Source organism: Nannospalax galili, unplaced genomic scaffold, assembly GCF_000622305.1.
Source record: "Nannospalax galili isolate Female #2095 unplaced genomic scaffold, S.galili_v1.0 scaffold664, whole genome shotgun sequence".
NCBI classification, from domain to species: Eukaryota; Metazoa; Chordata; class Mammalia; order Rodentia; family Spalacidae; genus Nannospalax; species Nannospalax galili.
This window is the reverse complement of record NW_008354274.1, coordinates 4,178,749-4,195,152: the sequence shown is the minus strand read 5'-3', so window position 1 is coordinate 4,195,152 and position 16,404 is coordinate 4,178,749. Positions and strand designations below refer to the sequence as shown.

Genomic DNA, 16,404 nt, shown 5'->3' with positions numbered 1-16,404 from the left:
CAGAAGTCGCGGGTTCGAATCCCAGCACCCACATGGCAGCTAACAACTGTCCGTAACTCCAGTTCCAGGGGATCCGACAGCCTCTTCTGTCCTCCTCAGGCATTGCACGACACAGGTGCACTTACCTACATGCAGGCAATACACGCATACACATAAAAGAAAAATAAAAAAAAGAATTTGATGTGTCTTCTATCTCCGTTGTATAGCCTTGGGAAGTTGCCGTTGTGCTCCAGCCTTGATCTCCCCATTGGCGAGGTAGGCCCAATACTTGTCATGCTCTGGGTAGTCCGAGTCCTCATTGGAGTTTGTGAAACCATGCACAGGATGTGTAGCTGGGTCTTTCTTTTGGGGACCTCTTTTCCTCTTGGCCTTCCTCCTCTTTCCAGTCACTCTGGAACCCCATCCCTGCACTGTGCTGTGTCCCTTCCTGGTCTGGCATGAGGGCAGTCTATCCTCACCTTTCAGGTCATTTTATCTATGTGGCTGGGATGGACACTGGGCTCTATTCTGCCCAACCTGGGCTCCTCCAGTCTTCTGCCCAGCAGCTAGCTGGGAACATGTCCTCACGTGCTATGTCTGGCTTGCCCAGAACTCTGGGGCCTGGGCACAGCTCTCAACCTGTCCTGACTTGGACTTGTATCTAAATATTTCTCCCATCTGCCCACAATTCTGCCATCTTGTGATGCTTGCTGTCTGTAAATCCTCACTTCTAGGAGAGCCAATGTGCCCCTCCCCTCACAGGGTCTGACCTGCTCTTTTGTGATACCAGACTGTAAGCCACAGTGATCACATCTCTATAGCCGCACTGTGCAGCATGCAGGCTTCTGACCTCATCCCATCAGCCCCTGCTCCAGCCACTCACACAAGGGTTGCATTTTCTCAATTTACTTATTATTATTAATTAATTAATTTATTTATTTAGGTCTTTCTGAGACAGGGTCTCCCTGTAGCCCTAGCTGGCCTGGATTTGCTATGGAGACCAGGCTGGCCTCGAACTCACAGAGATCGGCCTGCCTCTGCCTCCTGAGTGCTGGAATTAAAGGTGTGTGCCACCACACCCGGCCTTTATTATTATTATTATTTTTAAAAATATTTTATTTTTATTTTATGTATATGAGTATTATTGCCTGCATGTATGTGAGTGCACCCTGTTGTGCAATGCCGAGGAGATCAGAAAAGGGTTTCGGATTCCCTAAGGACAGTTTGTAGGCCACGTGGGTGCTAGGAATCAAATCCGGATCCTCTGCAAAGAGCAGTCAGTGCTCTTAACTGCTGAGCCATCGCTCTAGCCCCCTCAATTTATTATTTTAAAAAATTGCTTTGACTTGTGTATGATTGTATTGCCTTCACGTATGTAAGTGCACCTGTGTCATGCAACTGAATCCCCTGGAACTGGAATTAAGGACGGTTGTTAGCCACCATGTGGGTCCTGGGAACTGAACTCAGGTCCTCTGCAAAAGCAGTCAGTGCTCTTAACCATTGAGCCAATCTCTCTAACTCCTTTAAATTTATGTGTATGTGGTGTGTGTATATGTATGTATACATGTTCGCATGTCTGTCAGTGCACGTGTGAGTTTATATGCACATATGGAGGTGTGTGGAGGCCTGAAGTTTGACAAAAGTGTCTTTCTCAATTGCTTTGCATTTATTTGTCGAGGCAGGGTCTCTCACTGAACCTGCGGCTTACCAATTCCAGCTGGTTTAGCTAGCCAGCCAGACTCCTGAATGCTGGGATTTCAGGCAGTTGCCACACCTTTAGTCCCAGTACTCAGGAGGCAGAGGCAAGCAGATCTCTGTGAGATCAAGGCCAGTTTGGTCTACATATTGAGTTCCAGGCTAGCTGAGGCTGCAGGGAGACTTATCTCAAAAAACCTCCCAAAACAAAAAACAAAAACCCAACAACACCAGGGGCTGGAGAAATGGCTCAGCACTTAAGAATGCTAGCTGTTCTTGCAGAGGGCTCAGGTCCAGTTTCCAGCATCCACATGGCAGCTCACAACTATCTGTAACAGCAGTTACAGGGCATCCAACACCCTCTTCTGGCCTCTATGAGCAATGCACACACAAGTGCTCATATACATCCAGGCAAGACATTCACATGCACACAATAAAAATGAATTAACAACAACAACAACAACAAAAACCCTCACCAAAACCAGAAACCAGCTAACAGAAAGCAGGCTGCCACTTCAGCTGCCTGGCTGTTACATGGGATCTGGGGATTGAACTCCAGTGGAGCATGTGTGAGCACTCCTCTCCAGCCCCAGGATTCTCTCTTGATTTCAATCTGGGTGTTCAACCTTCAACCAGGCTTGTTCACTGGCTCACCTTAGCTGCTGTTGTAACTGGTTATGGGGGCCAGGAAGGGCTTGGCCCAGCTCCTGGAGAGGCATTTTTGTGAGAAACTACCCTCACAGTGCCCCCTAGAAGCTGATGAAGCTGTGGCTTAGAAGAGCACTGACAATAGGGCAGATGCCCACGTGTCCCTTCTGGGCTCAAATCTCAGCTCCTCTACCCGGGAGCAGCTGGGTCTGAGCTCCAGATGTGACAGGTTGTTGAGAGAGATTAATTGGGTCACTGGTGTGGGCTGTGAATTGGCTTTATTGCCCGATTAGCGACCAAATTAGGAAACAGAAGATACAAACCTGAACTTGGATCTGGCCTTGGGCCCCACCCAGGCTGCTCTCTATCTGAGGCTGGGAAGCAGGGGCTGCTGGGGGATCTCAATAATCACAGGCTGACACTGAACTCAGACCTTTGCCCAGGGCCACTCCACAGGGCTCACATGAGCACACTCAGCCCCTCCCTCCAGAGTCAAGCCTTGGGGAGGCATCTGCCCCACCACGTGTACCCTACACTGGTCCTTCCTGTCCCTGTGGCCTGTGAGACTTGTTTTGGTCCAGGCTCTCCGGGGGCTGGTGGCAACTGGCATGAAAGGTACAAGATTCTACTTGGGTGGGAGAAATGGGAGCTGCCAGACCCAACACCAGCCTACCCAGGGGACACAAAGATAAGGGATCAGGGAAGCCAGGGTCTGGAGAACGGTAGACAAAGTTCAAAGTTGTCTGAAGTCCTGCTTGCCAGGGATGGGGGTGCAGAGGTACTGGTTGGGCGCTGCAGTGGGTGCAGTAAGGCTGTCACACGCTTTGGGACACTACCTCTGCTTCCAGGAGTCTGACCAAATCCCCATGTGGACTTACAGCTGAGCTGGTTTCTGGCCATAGCTCTTCCTGGCTGTCCCCTGGAGAGACTGGAAGCTCTGAGAGGGCCAGGAAGCAGGATACAGTGGGCACTGCACCTGCAGGATTGAGCCCTGAGGCCGGCCAGTCTTCTGCAGCTTACTGTAGGAGAACTGGAAGAACACATCCACCTGCCCCTGGCAGCTCCCAGAGCATGCTCCTGAAATCAAGGGTTGAGTCCTTAATTGAGAGAGAAATCAAGTAAAAAGTTCCTCTCTGGTTTCCTGAGCACACGGGTGACACCCTGGGTCCCTGGAAGGGCACAGGTGCAGGCTCCATGGGGAACACCACCTGGTATTTTGGTGGCCTTCTTACCCAACCTTACAGCTGCCTTTGTACTGGTGACCATGAGGCCAGAGCAAAGACCCACCTTCCCTTCAGAAGTTCCCAGTCATCTGTGATCAGGGACCCTGGGAGGTCCAGGCTGCCACTTGTCAAGAGGTATGGACACCTACAAACCCCTCCACATAAATGCCAGCCTAATGCTGGCTCCCCCAGCCCTTGCAGAGTACCTTGGGAGTATTTCTAAAGGGTGGGCCCAAACCCAACCCAGAACTCCTCCTGCTCCTTACTGAGCTCAAGGCCTCCCTACAGCCTGGGAATAGCAAGCATGGACCTCCTGCCCTGGCTGTGGACTTCCTGTCCAGTCACCCCTTAGTGGTCCACTGCAAGGCTGTCCTGGCTGTGCCTGCCCCACGTCCAGCCCCTGCACTACTTGTTCCTTTCCTCACCGGACTCGGCAGCTCCACGACCGGGGCCGAGTCTCCAGCACAGAAGGGGTGGTCCTCATTGCTGGTTGAGTGGAAGCTGGTGCTGAGGGGTCATGGGAGAATAAGTGGACAGTGTGCACTGAAGCCATGCCTGGGATCCACTTTGGTCCCCATCAACCATGCACTATGCTCGAGGTTTCTCTCCTACCTGAAGTGTGCTAAAATGAACTCATGTGACTATAATTCCTCAGGATTAGTAACAAAGCTAGCCAAGTGTTTTAGACTTTTTTTTTCGGTCTTTTTGAGACAGAGTCTCCCTGTACCCCAGCTGTCCTGGAACTTACTATGTAGACCAGGCTGGCCTTGAACTCACAAGATCCACCTGCCTCTGCCTCCAGAGTGCTGGGATTAAAGGCATGTGCCACTATGCCCGGCTTAGACTTTTAATAAAAAAAAAATTCTCCCCACAAGTGCTGCTGCAGAGGGCCCCGTGTCCCACCGGCTGAGTTCTACTTTCCACAGATGCCCATCACAGTCCAGGCACACTTCTGCTTTCGCTTCCCCACCAGAACATAGTAGCCACATAGGGAGAGTCCCCTGAGACATAAATGCTGTTTCCGGCTTCAAGGGCTAAAGCCTGAGAGTTCCTCCACCTGACTGTCCCGGTGGTGGGAAGATGGGTCTAGGACCCTGCCGAGTGAGCTGTACTTGGTCCTGAGCATCCTGCTGCTCACTGCATCACCACACCTGGCACATCCGTATCACCTCCTTCAAGGCCTTCAGCCCCTCCACGCTCTTGTCCTTCACAGCCACAGCCAGGAGGACCGCTCTGTTTCCTGCTTCCTGAGACACAAACGCTACCAGGTTCTTTGCAAAGACATGGATGAGAGGCTGGGGAAGAAAAGGAAGACCGTGACCACAGGAAAGCTAATTTATTTTTTAAGTTTTTCAGGCAGTGTCACTTTCTGCAGTCCAGGGTAGTGTGTAATTCCCTATGTAGCTCAGGTTAGCCTTGATCCTCCAGTCTCAGCCTGAGTGCTAGGATTATAGGGATGTGCCATCACACCTAGCTCGTGTGTGTGTGCGCATGCATGTGGGGGCCTGAGGACAACCTCAGGTGTTGGGATCATCCTCAGGAACACTGTCCATCTCCTTTGAGACAGGGTCTCTCAGGGACCCAGAGCTCCCCTTAGGCTAGACTGCCCAGTCACCAAGCCCTATGATCCTCCTGTCTCTCCAGTACTAGGAATGGTTCTGCACTTTTTTTTTGTCTTTTTTTGAGTCAGGGTCTCCCTGTAGCCCCAGCTGTCCTGGAACTATGTAGACCAGGCTGGCCTCGAACTCACAAAGATCTGCCTGCCTCTGCCTCCCAAATGCTGGGATCAAAGGTGTGTGCCACCACACCCGGCTGCCACACTCATTTATGTTGAGTTCTGAATATTAAACTAGGTCCTCATGCTTGAGGGGCAAGCATTTATGGATCGAGTTCTCTCCTTAGTCTTCATTTCTCAGATTAAAGTTTTTTATTTTACTTTATTTATTTTTATGTTTATGAGTGTTTTGCTTGCATGTGCACCTCTGTATGCAATGCCTCCGAAGGCTAGAAGAGGGCGATGGATTTCTTGAAACTGGAGTTACAGATGGTTGTTAGCTGAATTGGGTCCTCTGGAAGAGTAGACAGTGCTCTTAACTGCTGATCCATCTTGCCAGACCCCAGATTAAGGAAAGTTCAAAGGTTTATTTTAAAATTTTATGTGTATGTGTACCTGAGTGTATGTATGTGTACCTTGTACATGCAGGTGCCTATGGAGGTCAGAAGAGGGTGTCAAGTCCCTGGTACTGGAGTTATAGGTGTTGTAACCCACCAGATGTAGGTGTTGGATCCTTTATAAGAGCAGTAAGTGCTCTTAATCACTCCACCTCTCCAGCCTCCTGCTCCCTTTTTTTGAATCAAGGTCTTACTATGTAGCCCTGGCTGGCCTGGAACTCACAGAGATGTGCCTGCCTCTGTCTCCTGAGTGCTGGGATTAAAGGCATATGCCACACAACTAGCTCTTCTGTCTCCATTTTTTTTTTTAAAGAAATATTTTTTTGTCTTTTTGAGAGAGGGTCTCCCTGTAGCCCCAGCTGTCCTGGAACTCACTATGTAGAAGAGGCTGGCCTCAAACTCACAAAGATCCGCCTGCCTCTGCCTCCCAAGTGCTGGGATTAAAGGCGTGCACCACCACACCTGGCCTCTGTCTCCCATTTTAAAAATTATTTATTGGACTACAGAGGTGGCACAGTGGTTTTGAGCAATGGTTGCTCTTGCAGAAGACCCAGCACCCATATGGCAGCTAACATCCATCTGTAACGCCAGTTCCAGGGTATCTGATGCCCTCTTCTGGTCCTCTGTGTGCACCAGGCACACACATGATGTACTGACATACATGACAGCAAAACACTCAAACATAAAGTTAAATAGAATATTTTAAAATAATTATTTATTATTATTGTGTATGTATATGTATGGTATATGTGTGACTGTGTACCTGTGGAGGTCGAAAGGACAACTTTCAGGAGCTGGTTTTCTCCTTCCACTGTGGGTTCAGGGGATCAAACTCAGGTTATCAGGCTTGTGGGGCAAGTGTTTTACCCCAAACCATCTTGATGCCCCCCCCTTAAAGAGTGTCTCATGTAGCTCAGGATGACCTTGAACCCCTGATCCTCCTGCCTCCACCTCCTAAGTTCTGGGATCACTCAAATGTACCGCCACATCAAACTTTTAGGGGGGTGGTTGTGGGGACAGGGTCTCACTATGCATTCCTGGTGGGCTTCAAACTCACTACAGTCTGACCACAAACTTGCGGCAATCCTGCTCCAGCCTCCCAAGTGCCAGGATTAAAGGCATGCACCACACCCAGATCACACACTATACTTGACTGATGGCTCTCTTTAAGCATCCTCAGGGACCCAGACCTGTCCTAAATCATTGCCCTGGATGCTCCAGGCAGCAGCGATTCAGAGCTCAGCGTGAACAGCACACTTCAGGCATAAACAAATGCTAAAGAGGCATCATTAAGTTTATTTCTTTGGTGCCTCTGTATCCCATCACTCCGGTTATCCCTAACCTGGAAAGACAGAGAGGAAGGCCCTCAGGACTCAAGCCCTTCATTAACACAATGTATTACGACAGAATCAAACAGAGGAGGAACAGCTTCACAAGATCAGTATTGCTGCTTGTTAAATGCTGATGGACCAGGAAAGGCATCAGCAGGGGCAGCCAGGACACCCCGAGAGCTGAAAGATCCTAGAGAATCTGGGTGACGTGCTCTTAGATGTGTAAGGGGGTACCTACCAGACAGTCACATCCTTATGGACAACTGACCCCCGGGAAAGAGGATTCCCCTCCACCCTGAGGTCCCTTCCCAACACATTTACCTCATCCTGCCCAAGGAGGACTTTTGTGGTGAGCACTGGCTTGCTGATGTCATTGGCCACGTTGCTGGGCTCCAGGGAGACCAGCGTACCCATCTTCCCGAACTGGGTCACCAGCACTAGGATGTGGCTGCTGAAGGCCGTGCAGACCACCTGGGTGGGCACCCCGCACACCACTTCTGTCTTCTGTTTAGATACTACCAACGGTTTGTCCTCCATGGTCCAGAGATGGCTTTTGCTTAAAAAGAAGGGGGAAATCAATCACAGATACAACCTGGGGCGCCAAAGCAGTAATACCAAGCAAGTTCATTCCACAGCAGATGACAAACCGGAAGTAGTGGCACAAGCCTCTCACTGCTGCACTTGGGAGGCCAGCCTGGGCTACGTGGGGAGACCCTGTCTCAATCTACTCCCCATCCCAATTAAAAAAAAAACCACAAAAACAAAACACCAGTGTGCACATGCCCATAAGGCTTCTGGGATTTTTCTCAGTCCGGGTGCCGCGCTACCTGCGACCACTGCCCCTCGCCCACCCCGCTGTTTCCCATTTCTGGATACCAGGGCTGGGAAAAAAAAATCACTGGCCGCGGAACCCCGGCTGTTCCCGCAAGGGGCAGATGGGCCGCCACCGGCCTCACAAGCCGCACTGAATGAGCTACAACCTCCAATCGCAGCTTTTCAGAGGCCCGGACCGCTAGCTTCCGGTTCCGGTCCTCTGGAGCCTGGTCCGTGGGGCACCACGATCCAAACACAATTGGTTCCGGATTGCCACTGGGACCTCGTGTCTTTGTGCTAGAGACCCTGTGCCTCCAGGATCCTCAGAACCTCGTGGGCGGGGCTCGAGGCCCAAAGGGTGGGGGCTTTGCGTCCCAGCTGTACACTTGGGTGACAGTAATAGCTAATATTTACTCTCACTCTCAGTGTGTACCAGGCACTTGCTAAGGCACAGTTAATATGCAGTAACTAAATTTTTTTTCTTTATTTTAGATAGGGTCTGAGTAGCTCAGGCTGGCATTGCACTCACAACGCAGCCAAGGATGACCTTGAACTCCTGATCTTCTTACCTTCCAAGTGCTGGAATGGCAGGCATGTGCTGCCACATGGTTTATGTGGTGCTGGGGATCAAAGCTAAGGGTTTGTGCATGCTGTTAGAAATAAAATCCGAGGTCCTAGGACCCCATCAATGCCCCAAACGCAGACAAAGTGGAAAGTAACTCAGTAAAGCAGATTTTACTTTTGCAAAAGAGTGACCTGTATGATCGGTTAGAGCCAGCAAGTATATAAGGGACCCAGAAGCTTGGGGGCTTTTATCCCTAATGCAAGAGAACTGTGTCCTTCCCTATTGACTTGGGTCCAACCTCACAGTCTTTCCTGGTTGGCTAGTTTAAAGAATAATGGGAAGGGAGAAGAGCTCTTACTCCAGGCCATTAGGCTCAGGAATGCATCAGCGCCTTTCCTTAAAAGTCTTACAGGGTGTGGTGTGATTGAAAGATTAGAATTCCAGGGCTGGAGAGATGGCTCAGCCGTTAAGAACACTGGTTGTTCTTGCAGAAGACCCGGGTTCGAACAGCTGACAACTGTCCATAACTCCAGTTCCAGGGCATCTGATAGCCTCTTCTGTCCTCCGCGGACATTGCACGACAACGGGTGCACTTACCTACATGCAGGCAATACATGCATATACATAAAATAAAAATAACAAAATATTTTAAAAGATTAGCATTCCTTGTCATAAACCAAGTTTCAAGTTTTACAGAATTTGAAAGAAAAAACTAATATCTACTGTATCTTACAATGCTAAGCAAATACAGAAACAGTCACATCCCGCAGCCCTGGCTTAACACCTCCCCCCGCCCCCCCCCACCTTGGTTTGAGTAAAACGTTCATTTACTTACCATAGGTATTGCTCATTTTTTTTTGGTCTTTTTGAGACAGGATCTCCCTGTAGCCCCAGCTGTCCTGGAACTCACTATGTAGAACAGGCTGGCCTTGAACTCACAGAAATCCGCCTGCCTCTGCCTCCCGAGTGCTGGGATTAAAGGGGTGCGCCACCACGCCCAGCTAGAACATCTTTTTAAATGTTAAAAACTTTTCTTACAGGTATAGATTGCATGTTGAGCTGCTTCCTTTTCCCTGACCTTCCATTTTCTCCCTCCATTCCCTTCTATTAATTATTCCCCTAGATAATTTCACTTCAATTTTAATTTAATATATACATGTATGATTTTTAAACATTCTATTTATTATCATTATTGTTAATGTGTATGAGTATATTGCTTGCATGTAGGTAGGTGCACCTGTGTTGTGCAATGCCCTCAGAGGTCAGAAGAGAGCGTTGGAACTGGAGTTATGGATAGTTGTTAGCTGCCATGTGGGTGGTAAGAATCAAACCTGGATCCTCTGCAAGAGCAGTCAGTGCTCTTAACTGCTGAGCCATCTCTTTAGCCCATACATATATGATTTTATGCAACTACATACAATCTAGGAACCATAATGAAAGAACACATATGACATTTGTCTTTCTGAGACTGGCTTTCTTTACTAGATATGACTGTCTCCAGTTGTACCCATCTCCCCAAGAATGATATGGCCACGTGTGTGTGTGTGTGTGTGTGTGTGTGTGTGTGTGTGTGTGCCCCATGTGTGTTCTGGCATCCACAGAGGCCAGAAAAAGGCATTGGATCCTTTGGAACTGGAGTGACAGTTGGTTGTGAGCCATCCAACATGGGTGCTGGGAACCAAACTTGGGTTCTCTGGAAGAGCAGCAATCTCTCTTAACTACCAAACCATCTCTCCATCTCCACCTTGCTTTTTGTTTTTTGGGTTATTTTGGTCTTTTTGAGCAAGGTCTCCCTGTTGTAGCCTCAGCTGGCCTGAAACTCTCTTTGTAAACTGACTGGCCTGGATCTCACAGAGATCAGCCTGCCTCTGCCTCCAGAGTACTGGGGTTAAAGGCATGAGCCACCACACTTGGCCCTACCTTGTTTTGTGAGACAGCGTCTCTTACTGGCCTGGAGCTCACCATTTAGGCTGCTAAGCTGGCTGCCCAGGGATCTGCTGGGCTTCACTTCTTCAGTGCTGGGATTGCAGGCACATATCATCACTCCAGGCTTTTTTCTGTGGGTTCTGGAGATGGAACTTAGACCCAGTAAGCACTTTACTGACTGAGCTATATCCCCAGCCCCATCTATTCTTTATGGCTAAAAGAAATTCTACTGTGTATAAATACCGCATCTTCCGTACCCATTTCTCTGTGTTGGATACCTAGGTTCTTTAATCTTAGCAGCTCCATTAGGCAGAAACAGTATGGACCCCTTTAGAAAATAGAAGGTTCATGTGCATGGGCCTGGTCCCACCCTCTGACCCTCATGGACATCCAGCTGATACCTGGCTCCTACCCTGACTCTCACTGAGGCCCAGCTGATACCTGGCTCCACCCCTAACCCTCACTGAGGCCCAGCTGATACCTGGCTCCACCCCTAACCCTCACTGAGGCCCAGCTGATACCTGGCTCCACCCCTAACCCTCACTGAGGCCCAGCTGATACCTGGCTCCATCCCTAACCATCACTGAGGCTCACCTGAAGCCTGGACACACCCTGACCTTCACTGAGCCCCTGATACGGGGGCCTAGCACCTCCGTTAACCATCATTGAAGCTCTGGAAGAAGCCCATGCCCTACAGGGAGATTCTTGTAGCCATTGCAGAGAACTTCACTGTGTCTCTGAACTGGGGGTTGCACTGACTGGAAGAGTCTTGGGCAGACAGTGAGAATAAGTGTAGCCTTGAGACCCCCTTCCCAGGGGATTGATACCTCTAAAAACCCCACGTCAAGAAAGCTGCTTTAGAAATATACTCTGCTGTGACCTGGCAGCACAATTCTGCCTACATGCCAAAGTCCTTCAATAGGGCCAGGCATGGTAGCGAATGCCTTTGATTCCATCTCTTCAGAGTCACAGAGATCCAGGCCAACCTGGTCTACATGGTAGTTCCAGGTCAGCTGGGGCTACATAGTGAGATACTGTCTCTCAAAACAAAGTCCTTCAACAACCCAGACAGCCCCCCACCTCCCCTTCTTCCTCATCTTTCTTTTAAATATTTTATTTATTTTTTAAATTGTGTGTGTGTGTGTGTGTGTGTGTGTAAGTGTGTGTATGTGTCTGTGTGTGGGTATGTATATGTGAGTGCAGGTGCCTGTGGAGGCCAGAAGAAGGTATCAGATCCCTTGGATCTGGAGTTACAGGCAGCTGTGAGTCACCTGATCTGGGTGCTGGGAATCTAACTTGGGTCCTCTGGAAGAGTAATACATGCTCTTAACCATTGAGCCATCTCTCCAGCCCCTAGGATTTTTTTTTAATACATCCACTCCCTCCGTCTTTCAGTTAATGACTGTTCAAGCTCCATCAAGTCAAATGAAACTCACTTCTTCTAAATTGATTTCTAGTGGTGTGAAATAAAAGGCACTCATACAAAGCATGATGCCAATAGATGGGGATTGAGAGGAAATGTGTTTCTGAGCATCCTCGCAGTTGGCACACGAAGGAAAGATTAGAATTTCTTGGTATAACACTCAACAAGCAAGAAGCATACAGATTTCTCAGCAAAGTCTTTTTATCGATTCTAAATTTAAACATGCATCCACCCACACCCCCCAAAGCATATTGCTGGCCTGTTGCTTTCCTTAGAGAAATCTTCAAAAGGGGCTCTGGTTTTAATCCACCTCGTTGTGCGTTCTATGAGGCAGAGAGGTCCAGGAACTCTGACTCCCTCACACATGGAAACCCCTGTCACAAGCTTATCATCTTTGTAAAAGGGATACTGGAAAACAAGACCGGTAGCATTTTGGTCAGGTAGTCAAGACTGACTTTAGGCTGGTTTTGGTCTTGATCTGTGATAAAGAGGAAGTCTGAATGAAAACAGAGGTAAAAGGTTGTGTGGGGCTTGGGTGCTGTTGTTTCAGGGATGGGGCTTCCTGGTGGCATAAATGATATATGGGCAGGACTTACACACTTAGAAAAACAGAAGGGGGGGTAGGGGGATATTTCATTGGCTAAAAGGCTTGCTGCACAAGCATGAGGACCCGAATTTGAATCCTCAGAACCCATGTAAAAGTCAGATGTGGTAATGTGCATCTAGGAGAGATGGAAGGTGAAGACGTCCTTGGAAGGTCACGGGCCTGGTGTACACAGCAGGGAACCAGAGAAACCCTGCCTTAAGGTGGAAGGTGAGGGCTGACACCCAAGGTTGTCTTCTGACTAGCACATGTGCCTACACTCACACCTCTCTCTCTCTCTCTGATAATTTCATTTTTTTGTCTTTTTTTTTTTTGAGACAGGGTGTCCGTGTAGTCCCAGCTGGCTTGGAACTCACTATGTAGACTAGGCTGGCCTTGAACTCACAGCCTCTGCCTCCTGAGTGCTGGAATTAAAGGCATGCACTACCACAACTAGCTATAATTTCTCATTTAAAAAAATTTATTTATTTTCATTTTATATGTATGAGTGTATTGCCTGCATGAATGTTAATGCACCATGTCATGCAATGCCCTTGGAGGCCAGAGAGCATCAGGTTGCTTGAAACTGGAGTTACAGAAGGTTGTTAGCTGCCATGTGGGTGCTGGGAACTGAACCTGGATTCAGTTCTGCAAGAGTAGCTAAGTGCTTTCAACTGCTGAGCCAGCTCTCCAGCTCTTCACCTTTTATTTTGAGACAGGGTCTACCATTAATCTGGAACTTCTCCAAGGGGACTAGGCTGGCTGGCCTGTGAGCCTCCAGAGATCCCTGAAATCCATCAGCTTTCTGTCTGGAATTTGCCGTTTTTGGACAGTTTGTATAAATGGGGCTGACAGCCTGTGGCTTCTGCATCTGCACTAAGCATTGAGTCTCTGAGGTTTGTTCACAGTGTGGCATGATGTGTCTGACTTCCTTCCTGCTGGATCTTTGAGATGACTTAATGACATCCCATTTGCCAAAAGGCTTCGTTTGGGGCCCAGGTGTACAGAAGAGGCTTGCTAGAATTTCCTTCCCAGGTCAACAGAAGCCACTGGTGATAGAGGATACTTAGACACACATGGGGGTCAGTGGTTTGCCGCCCCTGGCCCTGCCCTCATAGGTGTTTGCATGAAGGTTGAGCCTGGTGGGTGGGCACGCCTGTACTCCCAGCACTTGGGAGGCTGAGGCAGGAGAAGCATGAATTCTAGGCTAGCTTGGACTACATAGTGAGACTTTGTATGATGGTCAATCTTGGTTGGTAACCCGACAACAGCATCTGAAATCAACTAACAGGTAAACCACTGGGCACATCCGTGAGGGAGCTTCTTGATCTGTTTAACTGACATCGAAAGACCACCCCCCCCCACCTGTGGGCAGCGCCTTCTGGTGGCAGCCCAGATAAAAGGAAGTCTGAGGAAGGAATGCTCTTGCATTTTGCCTGCTTGTGTTCATGTTGTGCTGGCAAATGCATCTACACTGCTGGTACCTTCCTGTGCTGAGGGCGGCCTCAGACTCACCACTCCTCTTCCTCTGCCTCTTAAGTGCTGGGATGACAGTTTCGCTGGCTAGTTTTTATCAGGTTGACACACACTAGAGTCACCTGGGAAGAAGGAATCTCCCAGATTCCTGAAGAATTTCCCAGATCAGAGTGGCCTGTGGCCATGTCTGTGAGGTCTTTGCTAAATTGCTAGTTGATGTGGGAGAATCCAGGCCACTGTGGGCAGTGCTGTCCCTGGGCAGTGGGGCCTGGGCTGTATAGTCTCTGAACCTGAGAGTTCACTTTTTAAAAAAAATATTTTTATTTATTATTTTCATTTTTTGTGTATGAGTGTATTGCCTGCATGTATGTGAGTGCACCCGTGTTGTGCAATGCCGCGGAGGTCAGAAGAAGGTGTCGGATTCCCCTGGAACTGGAGTTATAGACCGTTTGTAGCCGCCATGTGGGTGCTGGGAATTGAACCCGGGTCCTCTGCAAGAGCAGTCAGTGCTCTTAACCACTGAGCCATCTCTCCAGCCCCTTGCCTTCACTTTTTACCTCGAGTTCCTGCCTTGCCCTCCCTTGGTGACAGACCGTAGCCTGTAAGATGAAGTAAATCCTTTTCTCCCCAAGTCGCTTTTGGTCATGGTGTTTATCACAGCAAGGGAAAGGCTAACTAGGACAACAGGTGTGTACCTCCTCACCTGGCTCTGACCTTTGGAGCAGTTTATTTTATTACATTTATATTTATTCTACTGTGTGTGTGTGTGTGTGTGTGTGTGTGTGTGTGCGCGCACGCGGTGGAGGGGGTTGTGGAGGTCAGAGGACAACCTGTGGGAGTCAGTTCCTTTCCTCCACCATAGGGTTCTGGGCATCGGATTCAGGTTTGGCAGCAAGCACTTTTACCTGCTGAGCCATCTTGCCAGCCCTAAAGTATTTTACTTTAACATCATAGAGTAAACAAACCACAAGCCTGGTGTGGTGGCACATGCCTGTAATCTTGCAATTGGGAGGGGGAGGCAGGAGGACGAGGAATTCAAGATACTTCTGTGCTAAACAGTAAATTTGAGGCCAGACTGGGTGACGTGAGGCTGCAGGTCAAAAAAAAAAAAAAAATGGGGGGGGTTGGTAGAGCGCTTGCCTAGCATCCAGGAAGCCCTGCGTTTCATCCTTAGCACCACATAAGCCAGGCATGGTGGCACAGGCCTGTAATCTCAGCCCTCAGGATGTGGGGGCAGGAGGATGAGAAATTCAACTGAGTTCAAGGCCAAACAAAAACCCACAACAAAAGAGAAGTCCACAAAGGGAGTCCTTCTTGTTAGTCCACAGTGACTTAGAATTGAGAGTTCGGCATGTCATCTTGTTTGTGGCTGAGCTAGTTAAGCTCAAACATGACAAGCTTTTTCTTCCTCAAGTGAGGTTTTGTGCCTCTCTTACAGACACTGGAAACTTCCACCTTGCATCCTCAGCTATTTGTTTATTCCTTTAAGAAATGAAACCTTGATCCGTGCACAACTGCTGAAAGCCTTTATTTCAATATTTTGAAAAGTTATTTCCCCTGGCAAAGAAGCCTGTAAGTGTTGACTGTGTCAAGCCAAAGCACAGAGCTTGTCAGTCTGAATGTGTGTGCTTTTCCTGCTTCAGGGGAAATGGGTAAGCTAGGGATGTGGCTCGGTGGTACAGCACCTGCCTAGAATCCCTACAGAGGGGGGTATGGCTCAGAGGTAGAGCACCTGCTTAGAGTCTCCCAGTGAGGGGCTGGGGGTGTGGCTCATTAGTAGAGCACCTGCCTAGTATTGGTTTACTGGTAGAACATTGGCCTAGTATGGCTACATCCCTGATCAATTACCAGCAACACACACACACACACACACACACACACACACACACACACACACAAGGAAGAGAAGGGGAGGAAGAGGGAGAGGAGGAGAGGAAGAGGGGAAGAGGAGGAGGGGAAGCACTGTATTTGCTTCTGGATCATGGCCTGCATATGTGGAAGGAGGGAGGCAGAGGTGGCAGACTGACTGCTCTCCTCCACTCTGGAAGTAGCTTTTTGAGGACCTGGAACAATTCTGTTCCTCTCTCTGGGCCCTTATTTCCTCATCTGCGAAATGTGTAGATTGGCCAGATGGCCTGAGATCTCTGTTACTGTGATTGTCATGATTCTAGGTAAGCTTTCCATCCCTTGAGATCCTTGCTGGGGGATTGTAGATAGGTGCTCTGCCACTGAGTCATGCCCACAGCCTATCACTGGGGAATTCTAGATAAGGCTCTACCACCGATGTACATATCCAACCCTCTTTTTACTATTTTGAGGCTGACTTTGAAATCAAGCATGTATAGCCAAGCATGCCTTGATCTTGTAATCTTTCTGCCTCAGCTTTTCAAAAAGCCAGGATTATAGGCCTGGGCCATGAGGCCCAGCTACAGGGATGAATTTTCTCCCAGGAGCAAATCAGTGTGATGGAGTGGGAAGGTATGAGGTGGCTTTTCTAAAGACCCTACGTTTGTCTCTAGGCTGGTGTGGACGTGGCAGGGAAGGCTCAGCACAGGGCATTCTGATCATGG

The 16,404-nt window shown here is 49.0% G+C and overlaps 1 protein-coding gene across 4 annotated transcripts; it reads right to left on the bottom strand.

Annotated features, from left to right (window-relative positions):
- Positions 1-4,378: 4,378 nt before the first annotated feature.
- Positions 4,379-8,071, bottom strand: Psmg3 (proteasome assembly chaperone 3). 4 transcript variants are annotated; one of them, XM_008851417.2, is made up of 3 exons: positions 8,029-8,071; positions 7,370-7,604; positions 4,379-4,840 (listed from the first exon to the last, which is right to left on the bottom strand). In XM_008851417.2, the coding sequence occupies exons 2-3, from the start codon at positions 7,583-7,585 to the stop codon at positions 4,688-4,690; spliced, it is 369 nt and encodes a 122-aa protein (XP_008849639.1). In that variant the 5' UTR covers positions 7,586-7,604; positions 8,029-8,071; the 3' UTR covers positions 4,379-4,687. The 4 variants fall into 4 exon arrangements, with proteins under 4 accessions (XP_008849639.1, XP_008849637.1, XP_008849638.1 ...); XM_008851415.3 differs by having other exon boundaries at positions 7,925-8,064; XM_008851416.3 differs by having other exon boundaries at positions 7,696-8,062.
- Positions 8,072-16,404: the final 8,333 nt, after the last annotated feature.

Bases quoted from the DNA above. Each gene is read 5' to 3' on its own strand.
- Psmg3 (XM_008851417.2), bottom strand. From the start codon at position 7,585: ATGGAGGACAAACCGTTGGTAGTATCTAAACAGAAGACAGAAGTGGTG. The intron at 4,841-7,369 runs GTAAATGTGTTG...TTTCTTCCCCAG, and splicing joins TCCTCCTTGGGCAGGATGAG to CCTCTCATCCATGTCTTTGC.